The following is a 24,299-nucleotide window of genomic DNA, read 5'->3' as shown; positions in this document are numbered from 1 at the left end:
TGATCAGTCATGGCTTTCTAGCCAAAGCAAATGGACCAAATCATGTCTAAGTTGCCAGGCCACCTCTTCCAGAAAATGGCTTTATGAAAGATGAAGTCTACGCCTATCTTTTATGGATTGCTATTCAGATGGGTAACAGTTCAAATGCATAACAGCAAGGGAAAGCACCAAGTCCAAGTAGCTTCTTCCACTGATTGGCTCTTTGTGCCTTGGCTCCACCTACCCCCAGCTCTGCCAGGCCTTGGCAGCCAGAAGAAGGCTAGAGGGCAGGGCTGAGCCATGCCAGCTCTAAACAACACCTGTTAAGTACCTGGAGAGCAACCACCCCCCCACCCAGGTCATGGAACTGAAGGCAGAATGGATTGAAGGATTCCTGCTTCTGGGCTTCCCTGGTGGCGCAGTGGTTAAGACTCCGCCTGCCAATGCAGGGGACACGGGTTCGCGCCCTGGCCCGGGAAGATCCCACATACCATGGAGCAACAAAGCCCATGTGCCACAACTACTGAGCCTGCGCTCTAGAGCCTGCGAGCCACAACTACTAAGCCCGTGTGTCACAGCTATTGAAGCCCGCATGCCTAGAGCCCGTGCTAAAGAAAGGATTCCTGCTTCCTAGTCCCAGACCCTTACCTCTAGAATGGAGTACCTGGCTCTCTTTAAAGAGGAGAAAAGGAGATGGGAGAAGAAAAACTGCCGTTTCAGGGTAGGAGACAGCATGTCAAATCCCTTCTCTGCCAACAAGTGGTGCAGACTTGAAAAGCACCTGACCCAGCCCTTTTTGCTTTACAGCCCAGAAAAGCTGAAAAAATAGGGTGACTGAGCAACGGCTGAAACTCCAGCTTTGTAATCAGTATAGGCATCCTTTCCTCTGTGCCACAAGCGTATCTCTCAATATCAGCACTTGTGAGATAAGGTGGCCTTCAGGGAGAGACAAAAATGCATGGTGCTGAAAAGCTGGACACAGACACCAGACCTCTTGGGTAAGAATCTCAGCTGTACTACCTACCAGTTGAGTGACGCAAAAGCTATTTAACCTCTTTGTGCCTCAGTTTCCTCACCTGTAAAATAGGGGTAATAATGGTACCCATCTCAGAAGACTATTATCAGAATGGAATTAATATGTGTAAAGCCCTTAGTACAGTGTCTAGCTATTGTTATTAAGGAGCTACTGAGTCACTCAGGTCTTTTCTTCCTAATCATGTGCCTGGAATCTTCAGGTAAAAGGGAGATTCCTCATCTACCCTCATGCCCCCCCGCCACCAATGCCATAATTATTTCTGGGGCACCTGTAACAGTTTCTGGTTCTGATCCCCACAAGCCACTGAATACTTGGACTCTTCCTGAGAAACAAGCCTTGTGAGGGCATTTGAGGTTCCCACCACCTTCCCTCCCTTTACCCCCAATGCTAATCTCTACCCTCTGGAAGGCTGTGTTCCATTGATTTCCAGGTGTGTCCTGGAGAGTGAGAAGTAATAACCGGTCCCCTGCTGCTCTCCAGGGCCTTATGATCCAAAGGAAGAAATCCAGGCAGTGGGTGAGCACTGGAAAGACAGCAGCTACAGGGACTAGTTCTTCACCGGCTGCATTCTGATCAGGTTTCTTTTTGTCTCCTCCTTAACCCTGGTCAATACTCAGATCCGCGGGTCTGGAAGGGAGTGGGAGGGGGCAGGGGCTTCCCTGGAACACAGTCGGGCACCAATTCAAACAAGGCCCTCAAGACTTTAGGAGTCAGGCTGAGTGTCTAAAAGACCCGTGCCAGGGCTCCCCTGGTGGTGCAGTGGTTAAGAATCCACCTGCCAATGCAGGGGACATGCGTTTGAGCCCTGGTCCCGGAAGATCCCACATGCCTCGTGTCCACTAGAGAAAGCCCACCCAACGCAGCCAAAAATAATAAATAAATAAAATAAATAATAAATTTATTTAAAAAAAAAAAAAAAGACCCGTGCCAGCCGCTTTCCCTTGAACCTGGTGTTCACTTTTTTTTCTCCCACACCCCTATCACCGGTTTTTAGGCTGCTTTGTGCCCTGTTCCGTGGAATCCTCCCTAACGGGGTGAAGTGCCTAGTACAGTGACAGTGGTCGCTATTGCTATTAATAACAGTAACATTCACAGGCCCCTGTCGGGTACCCTCACAGCTGCCCTGGGCCAGCCTAGGCCCTCATCCAAGGGCCCCCAGAGCATCTTCCAGGACCTCTCCTCAGGGGTGTCTGGACGTGCAGTCCCACAGCCCCGGCCCGCCGGTATGGTCTAAATTGGGAGTGTGATTGCAGCAGGCATACAGCGTGAAGGCATCCGATCTTGCTCGGCCGCCGGCTCTGAGGGGAGCGCGCCCCCTCGTAGGCTCCTTCTCTCAGCGCCCAGCTCTGGGTCTGGGAACCTGGGCCTCCTCAGCCCACCCGCTAGGCGCGGAGCGCGGAGGAGCGCGCACAGCCGGCGCACACACGCAGAATTACTTTTGACGCTTCTCGAAGGCCCGCGGACTGGCCGCGCAGAGTCTGCAGCACTCGACTTTCCCGCCGCTGGAGGGGGCGGGACCTATGTGACCCCGCCCCTGCCCTAAGTCCGCCTCCGCAGGTTGATGGCAGCGGCAGCTGGGACTGCAGCGACGCCCGGCCCCGAGAGTCGCAGGCAGCGGCCGGAGCGCGCAGCCGAACGCCCGGGCCCCAGACGCCGCGGACACCAGGAGAGGCAGTTCCGGTGCCCTGACGCCTCCCTTGGTCCCCAGCGCAGCCCCAACCCCCTCCGCAGAGAAGTCGCAGCGTGAGCGCCCCTCGGCCGGCTCAGGACCAGGTACCCACCCCCCCACCGCCGCCACCGCAGCCAGTGAAGCGGGCGGGGTGTCTGGAGGGGACAGAGGTCTGCGCCCCCTTCCCCCCACCCGCCGCCAAATTCGGTCCCGGGCTGGGCGGACTTGGTGTCTATATTTGGCCGAACAGCGGCCCGCGCGCCCGCAGGGCGCAGACACCTCGTCTCGCAAGAACGCAGTGCCAGGGCAGGAGGCCGGAGAAGGGTGCGGGGAGGCCGGGCCTCAGGCCGGGAGCCGCAGAAGCGTCTTGAAGGGCACAAGGATGCCCGGGGCTGGGGAGGGGCTGGAGTCAGTCGCTGGGGCTTTGGAAGAGCTCGGTGTGTCTCCTGGGGAAGAGCTTAGCTCAAGCCCCAAGCGGGAGAAAAGGCACCTCGCCCTCCCCACTCCACTCCTGAAAATCTGGCTCTAAGCCGAGGGGAGGGGGGTCGAGGACCCCACCCCCAAGAGAATTTAGTAGGAGAGAGGACTCAGAGGAGAAGTGGGGCTGAAATATGGCCGGCAAAAGCCAGAACACAGTGGTGAGGGCCTCTTAGAGAAGCCAGTGCAGAGAGAAGTGGGAGGAGGAGAGATCCACCTTACACTGTGTCCCCCCCACCAACAGCATGGGAGGAAACTGATGAAAACAGTAGCAGGAAGAACCCAGGTGAGCTAACAGGAGGAACTTCTCCTTGGCAAATTTTTAGAAAAAGGCAAAACCCCATCCACCTAAACTATGCCACAGATGCTGAGTTTAGGATCTTGAGTGGCTGCAGTCCTAGCCCCACAAATGGCCTTAAGCCAAAGCCTCTGATTCTGGACGAGATGCCTCTGGGAGATAAACCACTTCCGTGAAGAGATGCTCATCCAAGCCTGGCAGCGGGAGGGCAGCCTGGCATTGAGGCTCCTCCCCAAACCACTTCAACTTCCAGGAAGCTTTCAGGCCCAGTCAGGCTCCACTGTCCCCCCAGCCTGGCTCTCTAAGGAGAAGTCAGGCCCCAAATCCTAGCCCCTCGAACTAAGCAAAGAACTTTCCCATACATCACCTTGAAGAAAACTCCCTGCTTCTAGGACCAGACTCTATATTAATTTATAGCTGACTCTTGGTCAGATAACCCTTCTCACTTGCCACTCCCCCAACTCTTCCTCCCTCCCTCCCACAGCTACGGGACTAAGGACCAAAATTTGGGCACCGAGATCCTCCATCTCTGCCCCCAGCTATGAGCCGGCGCGTGGTTCGGCAGAGCAAGTTCCGCCATGTGTTTGGACAGGCGGCAAAGGCTGACCAGGCCTACGAGGACATCCGTGTGTCCAAGGTCACATGGGACAGCTCCTTCTGTGCCGTCAACCCCAAATTCCTGGCCATTATTGTGGAGGCTGGAGGTGGAGGTGCCTTCATCGTCCTGCCTCTGGCCAAGGTGAGAGATGAGGGGAAGGAAGCAGGTGGAGGACACTGGCTGTGACTCCTGGGGACTCCTGATAGCAGCCTGTGTTCTCATCTAGTTCCATTCCTCAGTCAGGAGGGCAGTCTATGTGGACTGACTGCTCCCTGCTCCCCAATCACTCAGGGACCAATTGGGAGGCTCTGTCACCCCTCCTAGAACAGCAGCATCACATCGGCCCCCACCTACTCACAGCGCATCCCTTCTCCATGCAGCACCCTGTTCCCAGCAGGGACCAGGAGCGGGTGATGGATAGTTGGGAAGTAGTGGAGACAGAAGCTGGCCAGATTCTGTTCCTATCTCTCCTGATGCCACACCGCTTATGTTTTTGGTGTCAGGATTTTTGTACGCAGCCCAGGGTGAGCATTGGATTAAATCACACCCCGGAGCAGCACACTGAGGACAGGGTCAGGCTCTATCTAAGGAGTTCTTGGCCATCTCCCCCATTCTGGTTCTTGCAGTGAGGTAGAATGAGAGCAAAGGGCCAGGGGACATGACATATAAGGCCAGAGCCCCCTCTACTCCAGGGATGGGGGCCAGGCAATGACCAGCACCTTTACTGAGTAGCCTCAAGCCCCTCAGCCATCTCTGCCCACAGGATGGCCACTCCAAGGCATGACCTTGACCTGGATTCCGGCTCCTACACCTTGTTAGGGGAGGCCCCACAGGTGGCAAGGTCAGGATGAGGCCTGGCAATAGCCAGTGACTCACTCCAGGACAATGCAGACACCATCCAAGGACATCATCCCCTGGGCTCAAATTTCAGCTGGAGCCACCTCCTCCCCCAGTACAAGTGCCATTCCAATGCCACACGGCCACCCCTCTCCCCTACTGCCTGGTCTGGGTTGATGCCAGCCCCTGCAAAGGCCTCAGAGCCCCCACAAACATACCATAAAGATTAAAAATAGATGGGCCCCAGCTCAGGTTGGGAGACGGCAGGCACAAGGAATGCCTGCTGCTTGTGGTTCCAAGGTAAAGCCATTGACAAGGGGGAGATCTGCCAACTGTGGCTGGGAAAGGACTGTCAAGCACTGCATTGCATCTTACCTTGACCTATTCCACCAGGGGCTTCCCCTGGACATTTCAGTTGGGGGAACAGGCCCAAGAACAGTCTCCTCCAAGTAGATGTTTTTAGAAGAGCACTGGACTAAGAAGTCAAGTCTTGGCTCTACCAGTATCTTGCTGTGTGTCCTTGGTTAAGTTATCTTACCTCTCTGTGTCTGATTCCTTGATGTGAAATGACTTCAACTCTGTCTTCCGTGAAGTAGAGGAAGTAGGCCGGATGGGGTTGGAAGAGCAGAAAGGGGGTGGGTTCTGCAAAGAGAAAACAGAAAATAGAGAATTGAGATGTAAACAGATCCACTCCCCACCCCCTGAAAACACACAGGACAGTGGCCCCACATCTCCCTCTCTGACCCCTGCAGACAGGGCGAGTGGATAAGAACTACCCACTGGTCACTGGGCACACTGCCCCTGTGCTGGACATCGACTGGTGCCCACACAATGACAACGTCATCGCCAGTGCCTCAGATGACACCACCATCATGGTAGGAGCCAGGCGGATGCTGCTGGGCTGTTGGGCAGGGGAAGCAGGGAGGGCTGCCTCGCTTGTGCTGCAGAAGGTGGTGAGGGAGGTGCTGAGTTCCAGGGCCCTGCCCTGTCCAGCTCCCAGGCTATTTTTAGCTACATGTCTGCCCCCTCCCAGGATGAACTGCTTAGTACTAATTTTAGCCATGGCTACCTTGGGGCCTGAAGAGCAGGGGGGCAGTGCTTTGAAGTCTCCCTGCTCCTGTGAGTAGGCAGGTCTCTGGAAAGCTGACAGTGCCACCTCCTGGCTCCCAGCTGCTTCTGCCCCATGTGGGCACCATCACATTTTGTCCTGCACTTGACCCTGGGGAAGGGGGGTGGGGGAAGTAAGGGAAGAGCAGAGTGACAAAGTGGGCTCCTCATCCCACCTACCCTATGCCTTTTCCTTCTATCTAGGTGTGGCAGATTCCAGACTATACCCCTATGCGCAACATTACAGAACCCATCCTCACACTCGAGGGCCACTCCAAACGTGTGGGCATCCTCTCCTGGCACCCCACTGCCCGGAATGTCCTGCTCAGTGCAGGTCTGGGGGCCTAGGGAGGGGTCCCTACCATAGATCGGGGGGTGTGGGGAGTGGCAAAGGCAGGGCCAGGTGACGGTGCCTGGCCATTCTGGGCAGGTGGTGACAATGTGATCATCATCTGGAACGTGGGCACTGGGGAGGTGCTTCTGAGTCTAGACGACATACACCCGGACGTCATCCACAGCGTGTGCTGGAACAGCAATGGGAGGCTGCTAGCCACCACCTGCAAGGACAAGACCCTGCGCATCATCGACCCCCGCAAGGGCCAGGTGGTGGCGGTGAGTGTCTAGCCTGGCTGCGTCCCAACCCCTGCCCCAAGAAGCAGCTGTCAGGCCTCTGTACCCACAACCCCCTGAGCCCCTCGTCCCAGCTCTCACCTCCTCCACCTCAACCCCAGACACCAGCCCTGCCCCGCCGTGTCTGCAACCACAGCCCCTGCCCTAAGTAAGCCCCCAGCCCGCAATTCTCAGCCGCGCTCCTGTTCCCTCCCCTCCCCTGCATCTCAGAAGCTCAGAGGAGGGCTGCTCGATTTGTGACTGAGGAGGGGAGAAGCTGCAAACTCTACCCTCCCACCAGACCTGCATGAACCGAACCTGCGCCCCCGGACCCCTCTCCTCCCAGCCGGCACCCAGCGCCATCTTCCGGCGCCTGAGCCTGACACTGGCTCGCGGGCAGGCCCCTTTCCAACCTAGTTGACCCGCTGGGCGGGAGATTGGAGGCAACCCTTGCGCGTTGTTTGCCCCAGCTGGGTGCCCAGGGAGGGCGGCGGCACCTGCCTCACCAGCCTCAACCTAAGGCGGGGCGCTGGATGCGCGGGGCACGTGCACGTCTGCGCGGAGTGCGCGCGGCGGGCGCGGCGGAAGCGGAGCGGGGCGGGGCGGCGCGGCGGGCACTCTAACCCACTAACCCCGCGAGCAGGAGCGAGCCCGGCCTCACGAGGGCGCCCGTCCGCTGCGGGCCGTCTTCACCGCAGACGGGAAGCTACTCAGCACCGGCTTCAGCAGGATGAGTGAGCGGCAACTCGCGCTCTGGGACCCGGTAGGCCAGGCCGCGCCGGGCGCACGCGCTCGCTCCTTCGCTGGGTCAGCTGGGAGCGCTCTCTCAGACCGTGGCCCGCGCCCAAGACAGCTGAAGCGGAACGGGGAGCTCCCGTCTGGGAAGCGCCTCTCTGCTCCCCTGGGAAGCCCGCAGGCATCCCCTGCTCTGAGGGCGCTTAAGGGCTCAGAATCTGCAGAGAGAGGCCCGCGCTCTCCAGGCCTGGGGCCAGCCAGGAGACGCCAGGAAACTGAATATTTAAGACCCCTTTTGTCTCCGCCCCCCACACCCAAGTCAGCAAGTTGGTTGCCCGGCCCTCCAGGCTCCCCAGGGCAGGCAGCTGGGTGACGCCTCTCCCTGTCTCCCCCTCCCCCCAGGAGAGGTTTGCGGCCCACGAGGGAATGAGGCCCATGAGGGCCGTCTTCACGCGCCAGGGTCATATCTTCACCACGGGCTTCACCCGCATGAGCCAGCGAGAGCTGGGCCTGTGGGACCCGGTAACGCAGCTGGACGTTTGGGGTGTGTGCCCCGGGGACTGGCATCACGGGAGAGGGGCCAGGCGCCCCCCACCCGCAGGGCATGCCCACCTGGACAGGGCTGGAGGCTGCTGCCCTCCTTGCAGCGCCTGCCATCCTCACACCCACCCCTCTGCCCAGTTTTGCTGCGTCGCCTGAAGGAGCCCACGCTGGCGCCCCCGCCTGGTGATGCCGAGTCCCTGGGGGTGGTTTGCGGTGACTGCATGCGGCGGTGCAGGGGATATAGGTGCGGGGGACCGAGAGTGGTGTCCAGGTGTGGGGTCTGCAGCTCTCGTCACCAGAGTTGCCTTGGGAATGCGTGGGTTTTGGGGAGGGCACGAAGCGTAAAGGAGCTTCAGGGGATCCAGAGCGGCACGGCGAGCGGGACAGGGCTGGTCACGCCTCCTGTGCTCGGGCAGAACAACTTCGAGGAGCCAGTGGCACTGCAGGAGATGGACACAAGCAACGGGGTCCTACTGCCCTTCTACGATCCCGACTCCAGCATCGTCTACCTGTGTGGCAAGGTGCTCGCAGCCGGGAGGGGAGAAGAGGGGGCTGGACCGAGATATCGGGGGCCCGCCCAGCATATCTCCGAACCGACTGGTTTTGCAGGGCGACAGCAGCATTCGGTACTTTGAGATTACCGAGGAACCACCTTTCGTGCATTACCTGAACACGTTCAGCAGCAAGGAGCCGCAGAGGGGCATGGGCTTCATGCCCAAGCGGGGACTGGATGTCAGCAAGTGCGAGATTGCACGGTCAGCAGCCTTGCCCTTCCCGCTCACCTGCTTCTGTTCCCAGGTCCCATCCGGGAAGACTCGGGGGCTTCCCCAATAGTGTAGTCTCTGGAAAATAGTGGGTTTTCGGGGGTGGGGGGTGTCATACGGGCTTGTTTCCAGTGCCAGCCCCAATGCTACAGGCTTGACATTCTCTGAACTTCAGTTTCTTCATCTCTTAATGATGATAAACACCCCATCAGAGGGTGTTTAAAGTTCAATGCATGGTAGGCGCTCAGCAAGTGTTGGCCTCTAACCCCTTGGTCCCGGGCAAAAGTTAAGGGAGTCGGAGCCTGAGCGTGTGCCGGTCCCCGCTCCCTTATAGGTTCTACAAGTTGCACGAAAGAAAGTGTGAACCCATCATCATGACTGTGCCCCGCAAGGTGAGTGGCTGGGAGAGGGGTTGGGCAGGGCTCCGAGGCGGAAAGGAGCGGAGCAGGCCTGGCACCCTGCTCGTTCTCGTGTCCCCCTACACCTGCAGTCAGACCTGTTCCAAGACGACCTTTACCCAGATACGCCGGGCCCCGAACCGGCCCTAGAAGCGGATGAATGGCTATCCGGCCAGGACGCCGAACCCGTGCTCATCTCGTTGAGGGACGGTTACATGCCCCCCAAGCACCGCGAGCTGCGGGTCACCAAGCGCAACATCCTGGACGTGCGCCCGCCCCCCGGCCCCCGCCGCAGCCAGTCAGCCAGCGACGCCCCCTTGTCGGTAAGGTCCCGCCCTGCTCCACCCAGGCCCAATGTTCACATCCCCCTACCGCACCCCGCCCAACGCCGCCTCTTCCGTCCTCTGCGTCCAACAGCAGCACACCCTGGAGACGCTGCTGGAGGAGATCAAGGCCCTGCGCGAGCAGGTGCAGGCCCAGGAGCAGCGCATTACGTCTTTGGAGAACATGCTGTGCGAGCTGGTGGACGGCACGGACTAGCGCATCGCGCCGGGGAAGCTCCAAGCCGGGAGGGCAAAGTGGGGCGGAGCGCAAGCACTCCCGCGCCGCCCCGGCTTTGGGTCCTCTGGACCCCGCCTCTCTGGGCCTGGGCCGGGACTAGGGAGGGAACTACGCCCCTCGCGGGAGTCCTGGACAAATGAAGCGTTGCGGACACTCGCGTCCGTCTGGCGCCTACCGGGCTGTGTGCCTCGTACAGGACTCAGCAGGAGCTGGCCTTGGAAGGCCCAGGGTGACGGGGGCCTCAACAATGGTGCTGCACGGCAGGCAGTGTCCCCTTTGTTTCCCTTCCCGCCCAGGGCAGGGAAAGTGCTTAGTATTAGCGCAATGCTTGGGGATGTTGGGGAGCTTGGGCTTGACCTCAAAGGGGTAGCGATTTGACGGGTCTCCCCAGACTGGCTGGGGAAAATTACAACGCTTCTCCCTCTAATCAGCTCACTTGACTCCACCACCCTGAGTGGTAAACTCAACGGGCGTCACCCGAGTTCTACGGACATACACAAACGTTGGCTGTACAGCCGGACCCACGGGCTACACCCAGCAGTCTACGGCAGAGGGCTCTCTTCCTTCTCTCCATCTCTAGGGGAGAGGACGGCTTCCTCGCGGCACTCCCGCAGGAGAACCAACCAGAGAACTGGCATGAGGAAGCAGGTTCACACCTCCCCCCTCCCAGACACACACACACACACACACACACATACACCAGCCCTCTGTTGCGGCCTTGACTCTAGCAGGAAAACAAGACGTACTGAATGAAACATTTTACCAAGTGCTCAGTCTGTGCCTCCTGCATGGGTGGGGATGCTAGACCCCCAGCCTCTGTAAATGCCACCACCAGACTCCTGGGGGCCCTGACAAATGCAACACTCGGCTCAGGACCCACCAGACATCCTCTTACTTCAGAGCCCTCCCCACACTGAGGTTCAGAAGGAACCCTCAACCCGCAGATGGGCGTTCTTCCCCAGTAAAGGCAGGTAGGAAAAGCTTCGGGTTTGAAGCCTCTTTTATTTGTGCCTCAGAATCAGTCTGGTGCCCCTGGCATCAGGGAAGAGGGTGAGAGGAACAGCTTCCCTTTGTTGTTTTCTTCCATCGCTTTCGTGTCCCTTCCAAGCCTCACTGGCTGAGCCAGGAAGGCCAGTCCGAGAGAACCCAGACAAGGGTGTGCAGTGGGCCCCTGCCCCTGGCGGGGTCTGTGCTTCTCTGGGTGGTGGGGTGGGGCAGGGGAGAGCCGGGGGTTAGCACCATTGGATGAAGGGTTTCGGAGTCAGCCCCTGGGTGGAGGGAAAGTAGGATGCACAACCACAGAGGGCTAGCAGCAGCTGGTGGGAAGGGATGGATGGTGGTGCCAGGGCCCTGGGCGACCCCTGTGTCCAGTCTGGTGTTTGCCCCACGCCCACTATGCCTCCCCATTCGCCAAGACACCACGAGGGAGCCAGGCCTTGCCCAGACCTGGGGCCACCTTGGGCACCCTCCCTGATCACAAAAACGTGCCTTGGGGATGGGGACTCCAACCTCTGGTCACCCAAAGAGAAGCTGGGACCACCCTGAGACCCGGGAGGGGTGTGGGGGCTGGGGGAGCCGGGCACCCCGCTAAGTGCACTTGACGCTGAAATGCCGGGGTGGGGGAGGAGCTGGGCCCTTGACGTGCTGGTTTGTGTCTAGGACGAAGCAGCCACACAGCACGTGGGGAGCTCAGCTGCCCCCCAGGGGTGAAGAGCGGAGATGCAAAGGCTTCACGGGCAGTGTCCTGGAGTGGGGTCAGTGAGCAGAAAGGAGGACCGGCCAGAAGGAGCAAGGGATGGAGACAGTGCTCTTCTAAGGACCGTCTCCCCCTCAAACGGCCTGGCTCCGCCCTTGGACCGGTCAGAGCCCAGGGGAGTGGGGTGGGGTCAGGATACAGCAAAGCAGGGGAGCCGTGCCAGCTGCCTCCAGGAAGGTACCCCACGGCCGGGCCGAACCCCTCCCCATCTGGTGCCGGGTGCGCCGCTACGCCCCCGAGGCGGCGGTTCGGGTCTCCGGACTCAGCTCGGAGAGCGCGCAGGAGGGGCGACTCTCGCTCCGGGGCGGGTCCCGCGGGGCGTGGCCAAGGGGCCCGGCAGTGGGCGCTACTGCTCAGTCAAAGAGAGCCGCAGGATGCGTTCTAGCTCCTCCTCCTCCTGGCGCGCGCGCCGCCGCCGCTCCTCCTGCTCCTGCGCAGACAGCTCCATGGCCAGCCGCAGCTGCTCATCGTAGCTCCGGAACACGTGGCCGCCTTGGCCTGGGCGCGGGCTGGGCCGAGGGCTGGGGACCGACGCCAGGCCCGCGGGGGTTGTGGACTGGCGCTGCGGCGTGGGCGGAGCGCTCCTGGAGGCAGGTAAGATACGTCGAGGGCTCCGGGCGCCCGTATGCGGGGCGGGAGACGGTGTGGAGGCCCCGGGACAGCGCAGGCCTCAACACTCTCCAGTGGAAGCGATGAGTCCCGCGTCACCTCCCTGGCTCCCTCCCACCCGGTAGGAGCTGATGCCAGCTCCTACAAAGCCCATCCTCCCAGTCTTCTAGAACCCCAGCCCCGACATTCTGTCTGGCGAGGGTCTGTGAAGGCTCTAAGGCCGCGTTTGGAGTACTGCTCACCCACCCCTGAGTCAGGAACGGGTGGTGGTGGTAGACGCCATCTTGAAACCAGTAGGGTCCCTGATGGCGGTATCACGGTTCCTCTGGGCCAAGAGGGGTGCTCATGCGGCCGTGTCCATACGCACCGTGACAGGGCCCTGGTGTTCTCTGTGCACGTGTATGGGAGGTGGGGGAATAGGCGTCTCCAAACCCTCTCCGGACGGGCGGGCACTGACCTGTCCTGTCGGCGACCCTCGTAGGACATGGGGTGAGTGCCCGGTTTGCTGTTGGTTAGTGCCTCCCAGATGGTGACCTGGGCGGAGGCGGGGGTGAGCCAGTTAGCTGTGGCGGCACCGCAATCCGGTGGCCCCGTGCGGCCGTGGGGACGCACCTGGTCATACTCACTGCCCGCCTCAAGCAGGCTCTGCTGGATGGCGAACTGCAGCAGGTCGTCATCGTCGTCGCGGGTGGCGGCCTCTCGCTGGCCGCCCAGCACACTGTAGCCGCGTGGGGCCTCGAACAACGCGGGGGAGATCTCGCAGCCGCGGCACGAAGCTGGGGGTGCCGGGCTGTGGGTCAGAGTGGACCAGACCTCCCCTCCCGGCCACTCCCGGGGAAGTGCTCGGTGGGGAGGGGAAGTGAGGGTGGGCTCAGGGCGGGACAGGGTCTCACTCGTGGAACTGGAGCTGCTGACACTGGAGGAGTCACTGCCTGGGGAAGGGGTCTCGCTGCTGGGGCTGCCTCGCACCAACGGCACCGGCTCATCGCAGCCATTGAGGTTCCCGAAGGTGATACGGGCATTGAGGATGTGGAAAATCGGGATTTCTGAGGATGCAGAAACCATCAGGCACCACCACCCACTCTCTCACACCTTAAGTACCCACTCTTTACCTCCTCTAAGCCCCATCCTCCCAATAGCTGCTCAAGGGAACTGGGGGTGGAGCCTCACCAATCTTGACAGGGAATCCTGGAGGCAGGCGCAGGGTAATGAAATCCCGGAGCTTGGCAAAAAGTGCATTGCTGACGGCCATGAGGTCAATGATGGGGGCCACCTGCTCACACAGGGACAGGGGATGCTCCTCACACAGCCACAGCTTGGCCTTGAACCTGCACCCAGATCCCAAGGGGTGAGGGACACTGTAGAAGCCGTGGCCTCCCAGCCCTGCCCACCCTTCCCCAGCACCACCATGGGGCCTCACTTCTGTGTCTTGGTGGTCAGTTCCATGGGTCGGCCCATGTCACGGTTGCCAAGCTCAAAGTTGGGATTGAAGTACTCTTCTGCGGTGATGGCAGTGGGGTTGGCTTGGCTCAGAGTCTGAGTGATCAGGGTCTGTACCACACAGGGAGGGGCTTATGAGCCCTTCTCAGTCCCTGAGGCCAGGCCAGCCACTTGGTATTACAAGCCCCGGATCTGTCCCCCCGCCACGGTGGAGCTGACAGGGCCTTGGGCATTGTGGAAAGAAAGGAAGTCCCCACAGGGTGCCTCCCAGACTTCCTCCTGATCCCCATCCACACCCTTCCACAGAGGGGTACCCCTTGAACACACTCACCCCATTTTGGGGGCCCCCATGCTGCTCAGCAATTCCCAGGAAGGACTGCAGAGGTGTCTTACAGCCTGCAAGAAATACGGCATTTCAGAGGACACTGCAGTCCTCAGAAGTGACAGCACCCAAGACCCAGGGAGGAGGCTGGTCCCTAGGGGGAGGGAGGATTGCTCGCCCACACCACACACCCAGGCACCTTCACCTGAAGGTGATTGAGGACTCCAAGGGGCAGGGGCAGGACCACCATAAGCACAGCTGGAATAAAAGTAGGCCTGGGGCTCAGGAGAAACTTCCAAAAGTATTTTGGGGGATGCATGTGTATGTGTTTTCCTTCAGGTGCATCCATGTTCACTTCATTTTGTTCTCTTGTGAGGTGGGAATTACGTTTATCCACTTTAGACAGACTAACTGGTGCCCAGAGAGTCAGTTGTAGTATCCGTGGGCACAGAGAATCAGTGGCAGGGCCCCTGTCCTTCTGCCTAGGGTATGTCCCACTAGACTAGAATGGCCAACAAACAGTGTACATGACATTCCCCCCTGCCCCAAATCCAATGCAGATATTAGTAATCAATTGTAGCATTCCTTCCCGTTGAGCCCAAATGTTGCCTTAGAATCTTAACAGCACTCTAGGCAACCACTACCAATCACTAGGATTTGGCACTTGAATTGAAACCTATTTGCCTGAATAAGCTATCCTGGCTCTTGCTAGGATGTCAGAGGAAATACCGATGGAGGCGCTTGAGTGGGGCTGGTTCCTCCCCCCCACTCCCCCATCCGCCTCTGCCTCATTACCTTTGACCTTGCCCTTGTGCTGTTCTGAAAGATGTTCTGTCCGTGTCCGGGTGATGAGCTCCACATTGGATGCCCCATATACCTGGGGACAGATGAGGAAAGGACTCACAGACAGCTTTGGTACCCCTACCCTGCCCCTAAGGGCGTTATGAACACTTCCTACAAAGAATGGTCAGGGGAGGGGGGTGCTGTCAGTTCCAATCTCCAGGCCTTTGGGCAAGTAATTATATGAAGTTATTCATTCAGTTCTCTTATTCATTCAACAAACATTTTGTGAGGAGCCTTTATAAGCCAGGCACTGAGGCAGCCGTCAGGGATACAGTGGTGAACAAGCATGGCCAGACATGATCCTTGTCCTCTTGAGGCTCACAATCAAGAAGACGATGGACAGTAATAACACAGTGTAATACATGCTCTAATGGGGAGAGCACAGGACTGTGGGACCAAAAACCAGAGGCCATAGCCCAGCCTGTGAACCAGGGAAGGCTTCCAGGAGGAAACAACAATGACACAGAAACTTGCATTGGTTAGACCCTTCACCACATGGCCCCACATGGGTGATACGGGGGTCCCAGAGTGACTGCTGGGCGTCCCCCACAACAGTCTTCTTAGGGGTAAAGGCCTGGCTTTGGAGTCAGCCAGCTGGGTCTGAAGTTTAGCTCTGGGCAACCTTGTACTGGCCACTTAGTCACTCCAAGCCCCTGCTTCATCATAAAATGGGCCAGTACCCTACTTCACAGACTTGTGAGGATTAAATGGGAAATGGTGGAAAGGGCTCGATAAACCTCTGTAAAATGGGAATAATAATAGCATCTATCCGAAAGGGTTGTCGTGAGGATTAAATGAGTGTGTGTGTGAGAGACATACACACATATATACACAGACGTGTGTGCATGTGTACATAGACACACATACATACATACAAGTACATACATTTAAAATGTCAGAACAGAGCCTTGAGCATGAACATAATATTTGGTGCTCAAGAAATGCCGGCCATTCTCATCAGTTGCCTCTTAGTCTCATGACCTTGCCTCCACGCTGCATTGCCTCTGCACCTCCAAGGCCGAGAAAGCATGGTCAGGAAACCCCTGCCCAGCTCGCTGTAGGCAAGAGTGTGGTGGGGCGGGCACCCGGGAGCGGTGACCTCACCTTGGCTTCATACCCATTCACCATCTCGGTCTTCTCGCTGCGCCAGCCCAGGATGCCGGTCTTGTTCCTAGGGAAGCAGTGTGGTCTCGGTGAGGGGGCATCCACCGGGCTGGCTCCAGGCTTCCGAGGCCATGCCCACTCACCTCTCAAAGGAGATGTTCTTGGTGTCGAGCTGCGTGGTGACGACGGGGGCAGTGAGCCGGCTCAGCACCTGCTCCTCGGTGGGCTGGGCAGCAGCCAGCAGTAGCTCACGGTCCTGCCCAGCCAGAGCCAGGGTCTCTGTGTACACCACCCGGCGGTCGTGGTCAATCTCCATGACCACGGCGCTCGTGTCTGCCAGCCGCAGAATAGCACAGGGGGTCAGGGGTCTCAGGGGGCTGTCCCCAGCCTCCCCACCCTGCCCCATCTCCCACCTGCCTGACCTTGGCCCCTGAAGACAAAGCTGCGGTTCCCTCGCTGCCACGTCATGTGGTCAAAGCCCAGAAGTGTGGTGTCCACCCGAAGGTTCTGCCCACTCTTCCACACTTTGTAGGTGTCACTGGGGCAGATCTTGGACACCAGGGGCACTAGGTTGAAGAGAATGTCAGAGGTGGCTTCAGTTTGTCTGGCCCACCACCCTCGGCCACCTCAGAGCATGGGGGTCAGGGTCAGGAGTGTGGCTGGAAAAGGGTAAGGGAACCGGTGGGAAAGCAGCCCCTGCCCCAGTTCCCCCCTACAAATGTAGACCACAGTCACTCAGAAATGAACAACCTGAGGCTGGGGACAGGCATGACTCAGCCACCACCAAGTCCCTAGTATCCACCGTTTAATTCACTCACTCAACCTTTCATCTAGTCTTCCAACAAATATTTATTAAACACCTGCTGTGTGCCAGGCACTGGGGATACAACATTGAACAAGACAGGACCCCTGCCCTCTTGGAGCTCACCTTCTAGTAAGGGGTGACAGGTAACAAACAAATGAGCCAGTCATTACAAAGTGAAGGAAATAATGGAATCAACAGAGGCATTGTGGAAAGGCCTCAGGAAGAGGTAGCAATGAGCTGAGAGCTAAGAGGTGAGAAGGAGCCATGGGAGAGCGATGGGAAGAGTGCTCTAGGCAGGGAAGCAGCAAGTGTAGAAGCCCTGAGGTGGGAGAGGCCCCCATCAGCCCCTCTTACCCCAGCTAGTGAACTCCCATTTCATCTCCACGTAGAAGTCCTGGGCCTGGAGGATGAAGAGGAGAGTGGCTAAGCCTGCGGTAGAGATAGTGTTCAAAGACCGTGGTGGGGAGGCTGAGAAGCTGGACCTCACCTTGCGCAGCTTCTCCAGGAGCACAGGGATGCCTGCCAGCCGCTTCACCACCCGCTGGTAGTCCCGGTACCGCAGCACCAGCTGCACCAGCTCCAGGTCCCGGGTACTCACAGCTTCCTGAAGCACTGGGGGCGGGGTGTGGGCAAGAGGCGATGTCACAGGGCAGGACCCTGCCTAGGGCTCCCTTCAGCCAATCAGAGGTGAGGATATGATGCCGGGAGACCCAGGCTGTGGGGTAGGGGTGAGTAGGGGTGCCCACCTGTCCAGCCGCTGCGATTCTCCCTGCCCACATCTGCGCCGTGTGCCAGGAGCACGCGGGCACACTCGAGGTGCCCCAGGGTGGTGGCCAAGTGCAGGGGAGTCCGCCCACGGGGATCCAGCTGCTCGATGTCCACCTGGAAGAGGTGAAGAGGTTGCCCTGGTCACTTCTGAGGTAGCCCATCTAAGCCTAACAGCCGCTAGGCAGGCAGCAACCACCTAGCTGTCCTGTCTTGCCCATCTCAGAAGGCAATGGAAAAAACAGACACAATGAGCTGGGGTCAGGTGAGGGGACAGGGGCTTGCAGGAGAGGGCAGGAAGTAACTCTGAGAAAGGGAAGGACTTTCTTTCCTGTCCACCTAGGTGCCCTGACTGGGTTCACTCTTCCAAGGCCCAGCGGGCTGCCTGTGAAGAGTAAGCCTGGGGCCAAAGTGTGGTCTAGAAAGACCCTTGGCCAGGGAGGGCACCTGAGACAGGACCTATTCTAGGGGTCCAAGACCACACCTTCAGGAAGGGCCACCAATTTAGATCATTGACATTATCCCTGAGAGGTTTAGCAAACAGTTGCAGTAATACCTTGATAAGAATGAAGGAATATGTTCATGGTACAACTTCAAACCCATGTCCTATGCCTGTGGGACACTATGTATTAACATTTTTTATAAATACTATTATTGTTTTGTGAATAACACGATTATATTACATGAGATTTTTGTTGCATGATAAAAGCATATGTTTGTTAAACATAAATATTTAGATATATTTCAGGAAACTAGGACTTCTGCTTAAATACGTGAACTGACCACGTGTATGTAACTCCTTTTCTCCTCCCCAAAACTTGATTAAAATGCCAGGAAAAGGCTTCTACTCCAATATGATGAGATAACTGAAATTACCCTCCCACCAAACAGAGAAGACTATTGCTTCAAAATATATGAAATAATTGTTTTCAGACATTAGGCAACAATTAGTCCAGGACTGTGATCCCTGAAGTAAGAGAAGCAAACAAGGTGGACTCTATGATTGTCTAAGTTTCTACTTGGAGGAATATTCCAGACAGCAGTTCAGGCAGGGGAATCCCCAGCAGAGCATGACAGTCTTGCTGAGGAGTTAAGGAGAGAGAGAGGAGTTCAGGGAGGCTGAGGTAGCTAGAAGTTGCAGGGCAGAGTTCCAGGAAGAAGAGCTATGTTAAAAAAAAAAAAAAAAAAAAAGCTCCAGAAATCTGCATATGGTCCCTTTGAGTCTTTGCTGAATACTAAACTTCACATGTGTCGAGTGAAACTCAACAAAACCAGGCAGAAAAGGAACAATAGGCTGATAAATTCTCAGAGCTCACCCATGGCAGGGAGACATTCAAGCTCCAACCTGCTAGAGTAGAGAGTCCTTGTTGATTACCCAGGGTATTCAAGAGACCCAAGAAGGGTTATACCGTAGGAGCAGGAATCCTATCCCAAGAGAAAAGGCTCACCCAGACCTAATCTAGTAAAGATTAAAAATAAGCTCCAAAGGATCGAACTGATTTGAAAGTAACTTAAGTTAGGCTGCCAGAACAAAGTCTAACACTCTCTAAAGGAAGACAACAATATCCTGATGCCTAACATCACAACATTTACAATGTCTAACATCCAGTTAAAAATGACTAGACAAGCACAGAAGTAGGAAAATATAAAACCCATAATCAGGAGAAAAATCATTTAATAGAAACAAAGATGAAGGGCTCAATATGCTCAAAAGTTTAAAGAAAAACACAGCATTCCCAGGGAAAGAAATGGGAGATAAAAAGTACAATATCTGGCTTCCCTGGTGGCGCAATGGTTGAGAGTCTGCCTGCCGATGCAGAGGACACGGGTTCGTGCCCCGGTCCGGGAGGATCCCACATGCCGCAGAGTGGCTGGGCCCGTGAGCCATGGCCGCTGAGCCTGTGCGTCCGGAGCCTGTGCTCCGCAACGGGAGAGGCCACAACAGTGAGAGGCCCGCGTACTGGAAAAAAAAAAAAAAAAAAAAGTACAATATCTGAAATGAAATTTTCACTGGATAGAATTAACGGTAGACTAGACACTACGGAATAAAAAGAAAATCAGTGAATTTAAAGATACAGCAGCAGAACTGTACAAACTGAAGAACAGAGGAGAAACAAAGTATTGAAAAACATTCAAACAGCCTCAGCAATCTGTGAGACACTATAAGGCATTCTAACATATGTATAATTGGAGTCCACAGGATAAGATAAGGAAGTGGAGGAATAAGACAAATTTAAAGAAATGGCCAAAAAATTTCCAAATTTGATTTTAAAAAAACTACTGTAGTAAGTTGAATGGTGGTGATCCCACAAAATATATGTCTGCATCTTAACTGCTAGAACCTGTGAATGTGGCCTTAATTGGAAAAAGGGTCTTTGCAGATATAATTAAGTTAAGGATCTTAAAATGAGATCAGCCTGAATTATCCAGGTAGGCCCTAAATCCAGTTTAAAAAACACACACACAGAAGTTCCATGTGAAGATGCAGGCAGAGACTGAAGTTACGCAACCACAAGCCAAGGAATGCTTGGAGCCACCAGAAGCTTGAAGAGACAAGGAAGGAGTCTCCTCTAGAGACTTTGGAAGGAGTGGAGCTGATACCTTGAATCTGCGCTTCTAAAATGATGAGAGAATACATTTTTGTTGTTTTAACCCACCCAGTCTGTGGTAATTTGTTGTGGAAACTAATACAATGATAAATCCACAGAACCAAGGAACTCAATGAATTCCAAGGAAGAAAAACACCAAAAACCTATGCCAAGGCCCATCATAATCAAATGCTGAAAACTAATGATAAAAAGAAAATCTTAAAAGCATTTTAAAAAAATTTTATTGGAGTATAGTTGATTTACAATGTTGTGGAAAGCATTTTGAGAATTGAGACATGCTATGTATATAAGGACAAATATAGGAAATACTACATACTTTTCACCAGTAACCATGCAAGCTAGAAGACAACAGAATGAAATCTTTGAAGTGCTGGGGAAAAAATTGTCAACCTAGAATTCTATATCCTGTGAAAAATATACTTCAAAAATGAAATGGGGGAATAAAGACTTTTATGGACAAACAAGAGCTAAAAGAATTTATCACCAGAAGACATGCAAGAAATGTTAAATGAAGTTATTCAAGTGGAAGGAAAATGATACCAGATGGAAACTTAGATCTATACAAAGTAATGAAGATTGCCACAAAAGGTAAATGTGTGATGGACTTCCCTCGTGGTGCAGTGGTTAAGACTCTGCACTCCCAATGCGAGGGGCCCAGCTTCGATCCCTGGTCAGGGAGCTAGATCCCACATGCATGCTGCAACTAAGAGTTCGCATGCTGCAACTAAAGAGCCTGCCTGCTGCAACTTAGACCCGGCACAACCACATTAAAAAAATAAAGAAAAGTAAATGTGTAAGTTTAAGAATGCCAATAAAATATTTAAAACCCACAAGAAAGTGGCTGGGCCATCACAGTTGACTTAAGGGAACAGCAGGTACTAGAACCCAAGCATTCACAGAAGGAAACCCCAGTGATTAGCAAGCTAGATTCCCCCCTTAGCACCCTTGACAGGTGCAGAACACGCAGGCAGTAGGAACAGCAGGGGTGGGAGAAAGGCTCAGGACTGAATACAGGGGGGTCTGGTTAAAATTCAGAACCCCCTCCCCAATCTTGTAAAGCTGGGAGATATCCCCCCTTCCTCTCCACAGGATGCCAGGGGTGTATTCTTTATAGAAATTAAGCTTCAGATGTACTGAACTCAGACATTGGTCTGAGGATGAGGTCACGGGACTGAAAACTGGTCAACAGTGAAAACCCAGTCCCTTCCCTGCCTCAAGTCCTGAACCATGGGCAGCCAGACTGCACATAACACTGCCCCTATCCCACCCCTAGCAGGAGACTGGAGAATTCTTTCTTGCAGGAACCAGAGGCACCACAGACCTCTGGGTACAGAAATTTGGGGATCCTATCAATAAACAGGCCAATCATCTTAGAGCAGCACCCATTCGTTAATAAGTTCCACACCCCCCATCCTTAAATATGCCCCAAGAGCCGAGGGTGACTGGACACTTGAGGAAAGCTGCCAACCTGAAAGATACCAAAACATGCAAATAGATGCTAAAAACCCAGAGGAAACAACTGTCAATGCAGGAAACAGAAGAAAAAAAATTTGGCCGGGGTGGGGGACAGTAATTTACACCCTGAGAAAAATATGGAAAGGAAATTGAATTCATGAAACAAAATGGGATGTTCTGACCTGTGACTTCTTTCCCTTGCTTTTTTTTTTTTTAATTAAGGGTCCTTGAATTAATTAATTAATTTATTTATTTATTTTTGGCTGTGTTGGGTCTTCGTTTCTGTGCGAGGGCTTTCTCTAGTTGTGGCAAGTGGGGACCACTCTTCATCGCGGTGCGCGGGCCTCTCACTGTCGCGGCCTCTCTTGTTGCGGAGCACAGGCTCCAGATGCACAGGCTCAGTAGTTGTGGCTCACGGGCCCAGTTGCTCCGCGGCATGTGGGATCTTCCCAGACCAGGGCTCGAACCTGTGTCCCCTGCATTAGCAGGCAGATTCTCAACCACTGCGCCACCAGGGAAGACCTCCCTTGCTTTCTTTATGCCAGCCATACCTGGACAGCTTTACCTGCCCCAGTTCTCCCATCACAGTAAACGGCACCTCAGTTCACTCCCTTTCCAGGTAAGAAACATTAGGACTGTTTTTATCTCTTCTTTTTCTCTCACCTTCCATATCTAATCCATCAGTAAAATTTGACCTTACAGGCTCTCCCTTCAAAATAGATCCAAAGTCATCTTAGTTTTCACCACCTTCAGGCTACCCTCCTGGTCGTGGCCACCCCATCTGTCACCTCATTCCGCCCACTCTTCTCTTGGTTCCTTAGGTCTGTTCTTCACAGGGCCCACCATAGGTGCTGTCATTCTGTGAAATATTCCTCAGGTCCTGACGCCCCTTAGCTCAAAATCTCTCCATGGCTTCCCATCCAGTTGAGAAAAGAATCCTGGACGTCTCTTTGAACTCACATGGTCTCCCATCTCTCCAAGCTCCACTCCTGCATATCAGCCTTCTCCGGAACCGTCTTCTTCTGGGTACTAGGAGCCACAAAGCTGCTTCTCTCACTTCATTCAGGCCACCGCTCAAATGTCACCTCCTTAGAAAGGCTGGTCCTGACAACCCATCTCAAATGTCAGTTGCTATTTATCTATCTATTGTCCCTTATCCTGCTCTAGTTCTCTCCCAACATTAAAGTGCTTATTTATTTTTTCATTGTCTCCCTCTCCTAGACTGTAAGCCCCACAGAGGGACGGTCTGTCTTGTTCAGGGCTACATCCCCAGTCTCTGGACAGCATCTGGCACATAACTGGTGCTTAATAAATGCTTATTAAACAAATGCATAGATGACTTTTTAAGGGACATGGGGAAGGAAGGCAAGGCAGTAAAGTGTAAAATTGATTAACCGGTAAATACTTGTAGAGGTATATTGCTTATAATTATGGAGGCAAATATCAGAACAGCCTAAAGAGTTCAAAGTGGTTGCCTCTGAGAGGAGTGGGAAAGTAGTGAGGACTGCTACCTTCTAGCAACAGTTACATATTTTAAACATGAGTGGGAACTCCTTCGTCAAAAATAAAACATTTAAAATAATTCAGATTTATATAATTTTTATAACCCTGTGTTGGCATTTCTTCATTTCTAAATATACTGGGAGCCTCAAAAAACCCCCAAAACTGTGCGTGGCCCTTGTGAGCGGCCCTCCTGCTGCTGCTCTACATGAGCTCCCCAGAGGGGAGGAGAGCCTCTTACTGGTTGAGCTGGGCCCCTCAGGGTCTGACCTGGGTGGGGTCCTGAGTCCTGGGGTGGGAGTGATGCAGGATCCATAGACCCTGAGCTGGCTGGGTCATGGGGGGTGTCAGGAAGAGGCCTTCCCATGGGGCCGCAGCCCAGCCACCCATGCCTCCCACCGGCCCCGCCCCAGATGCTGCTGCCGCTAACAAGGCCCCGGGGAGCCAGCAGGGCCCAGTCCCAGGGCTCCAGATGCTGCCTGCCTCCTTCCCCCTCAGGTGCCCCAGCTCCAGGCTCCACAGAGAGGCTGGCACTGCCTGCCAGGCAGGGGTGCCCTCCCTAACCCCACTCCACAGGAGCTCTCCTGACTCCCCAGGGTCCCCAAGACACCGCTGTCTTCCAGGGCCAACATCAGCCCTGCATACTGTCAGCCAAGCCTCAAAGGAGTTCCCCCTCACCCGTCCAAAGCTGGGCCTGCAGTGGCAGAGGCACCTTGCTGGGGGCCCAAGTGGGAGAATTCATTGATTTCCTCGGCAAAGGCCTGCTGCTATTTAATTGCTGGAATGAAAAGGTTTCCCAGGAAACCCAATAGCCAGCCCTCCCCACCAAGAGAGCGGAAACTCTGCACCCCAGCTGGCCTCAGCTGGAGCCAAAAGCAGGGGTCTTTCGAGCTTAGGAGCTGGGGCTCCCTGAGCAGAGTCTCCCTGCTTCCACTCAGGCACCTGCCTGCACACACACACGCACACACACACACACACACACTTGTACAGGTACCATAAGGACACACACTCCTGCCTCCACACTCCCTGTACATGTGCACCCCTAAGTGTACAAGCACATGTGTGCCCAGCTGGCCTCTACTCATGTAACACACGTATTTGCCAGCACGTTTGCACATGCCCACTCCTTGAACCCACGTGGGCTAGCAGGGTAGATTTCAAAGTTGTTCAGCATTAGTAGAGTCCTTTTGTTAGGTGAAATCTTATAAGAACATTTCCAAATGTATAGACTAAACACAGGTGCTGGAGAAGTAAGGTGAGGGGCCCAGAGCCTGGGGCCCCTGGCCTGCTCAGCCTGCGTCTCCCTTCCTTGCCCCGCTCCATCCCCCAGCCCCAGGGAAGACAGCCAGAGTCTGGTACGGCCACTGCTCCTCTGCTCTCCCACCAGGCAGGCCTGAGCTCACTCAACGGGGGGAGGGAGGCAAGATGCTTCCGCAAGTGGAGTTGGGCCAGTGGGGGTGGCACCTGCTGGCTCCCCCTC

General features: G+C 55.4%; 2 protein-coding genes across 6 annotated transcripts in view; one reads left to right on the top strand and one right to left on the bottom strand.

Moving 5' to 3' along the window:
* The first annotated feature begins 2,573 nt into the window (after window positions 1–2,573).
* CORO6 (coronin 6) lies at window positions 2,574–10,591 on the top strand. 5 transcript variants are annotated; one of them, XM_024737275.1, is made up of 12 exons: window positions 2,574–2,788; window positions 3,944–4,198; window positions 5,647–5,769; window positions 6,206–6,335; window positions 6,432–6,613; window positions 7,254–7,373; window positions 7,748–7,889; window positions 8,027–8,409; window positions 8,498–8,643; window positions 8,987–9,044; window positions 9,143–9,373; window positions 9,468–10,591. In XM_024737275.1, exons 2-12 carry the CDS (start codon window positions 4,001–4,003, stop codon window positions 9,588–9,590), a joined length of 1,836 nt encoding a protein of 611 aa, XP_024593043.1. In that variant the 5' UTR covers window positions 2,574–2,788; window positions 3,944–4,000; the 3' UTR covers window positions 9,591–10,591. The 5 variants fall into 5 exon arrangements, with proteins under 5 accessions (XP_024593043.1, XP_024593040.1, XP_024593041.1 ...); XM_024737272.1 differs by lacking the exons at window positions 2,574–2,788; window positions 3,944–4,198; window positions 5,647–5,769; window positions 6,206–6,335; window positions 6,432–6,613 and having other exon boundaries at window positions 6,868–7,344; window positions 7,748–7,867; XM_024737273.1 differs by lacking the exons at window positions 2,574–2,788; window positions 3,944–4,198; window positions 5,647–5,769; window positions 6,206–6,335; window positions 6,432–6,613 and having other exon boundaries at window positions 6,868–7,344.
* Window positions 10,592–11,713: 1,122 nt separating this feature from the next.
* Window positions 11,714–24,299, bottom strand: part of ANKRD13B (ankyrin repeat domain 13B) — a 15,958-nt gene continuing 3,372 nt past the window's right edge. Inside the window, exons 2-15 of the mRNA XM_024736560.1 lie at window positions 17,237–17,372; window positions 16,978–17,102; window positions 16,845–16,890; window positions 16,108–16,251; window positions 15,829–16,018; window positions 15,686–15,752; window positions 14,534–14,615; window positions 13,748–13,812; window positions 13,397–13,527; window positions 13,147–13,304; window positions 12,870–13,022; window positions 12,589–12,752; window positions 12,434–12,510; window positions 11,714–11,951 (exon numbers count right to left, since the gene is read on the bottom strand). Of these exons, the coding sequence (XP_024592328.1) occupies window positions 11,714–11,951; window positions 12,434–12,510; window positions 12,589–12,752; window positions 12,870–13,022; window positions 13,147–13,304; window positions 13,397–13,527; window positions 13,748–13,812; window positions 14,534–14,615; window positions 15,686–15,752; window positions 15,829–16,018; window positions 16,108–16,251; window positions 16,845–16,890; window positions 16,978–17,102; window positions 17,237–17,372 (1,776 nt within the window). The remainder of the gene's footprint in view (window positions 11,952–12,433; window positions 12,511–12,588; window positions 12,753–12,869; window positions 13,023–13,146; window positions 13,305–13,396; window positions 13,528–13,747; window positions 13,813–14,533; window positions 14,616–15,685; window positions 15,753–15,828; window positions 16,019–16,107; window positions 16,252–16,844; window positions 16,891–16,977; window positions 17,103–17,236; window positions 17,373–24,299) is intronic.

Source organism: Neophocaena asiaeorientalis, unplaced genomic scaffold, assembly GCF_003031525.2.
Source record: "Neophocaena asiaeorientalis asiaeorientalis breed wild unplaced genomic scaffold, Neophocaena_asiaeorientalis_V1.1 scaffold129, whole genome shotgun sequence".
NCBI classification, from domain to species: domain Eukaryota; kingdom Metazoa; phylum Chordata; class Mammalia; order Artiodactyla; family Phocoenidae; genus Neophocaena; species Neophocaena asiaeorientalis.
The sequence above is the reverse complement of the archived record's forward strand: the minus strand, read 5'-3'. Positions and strand labels throughout refer to the sequence as shown.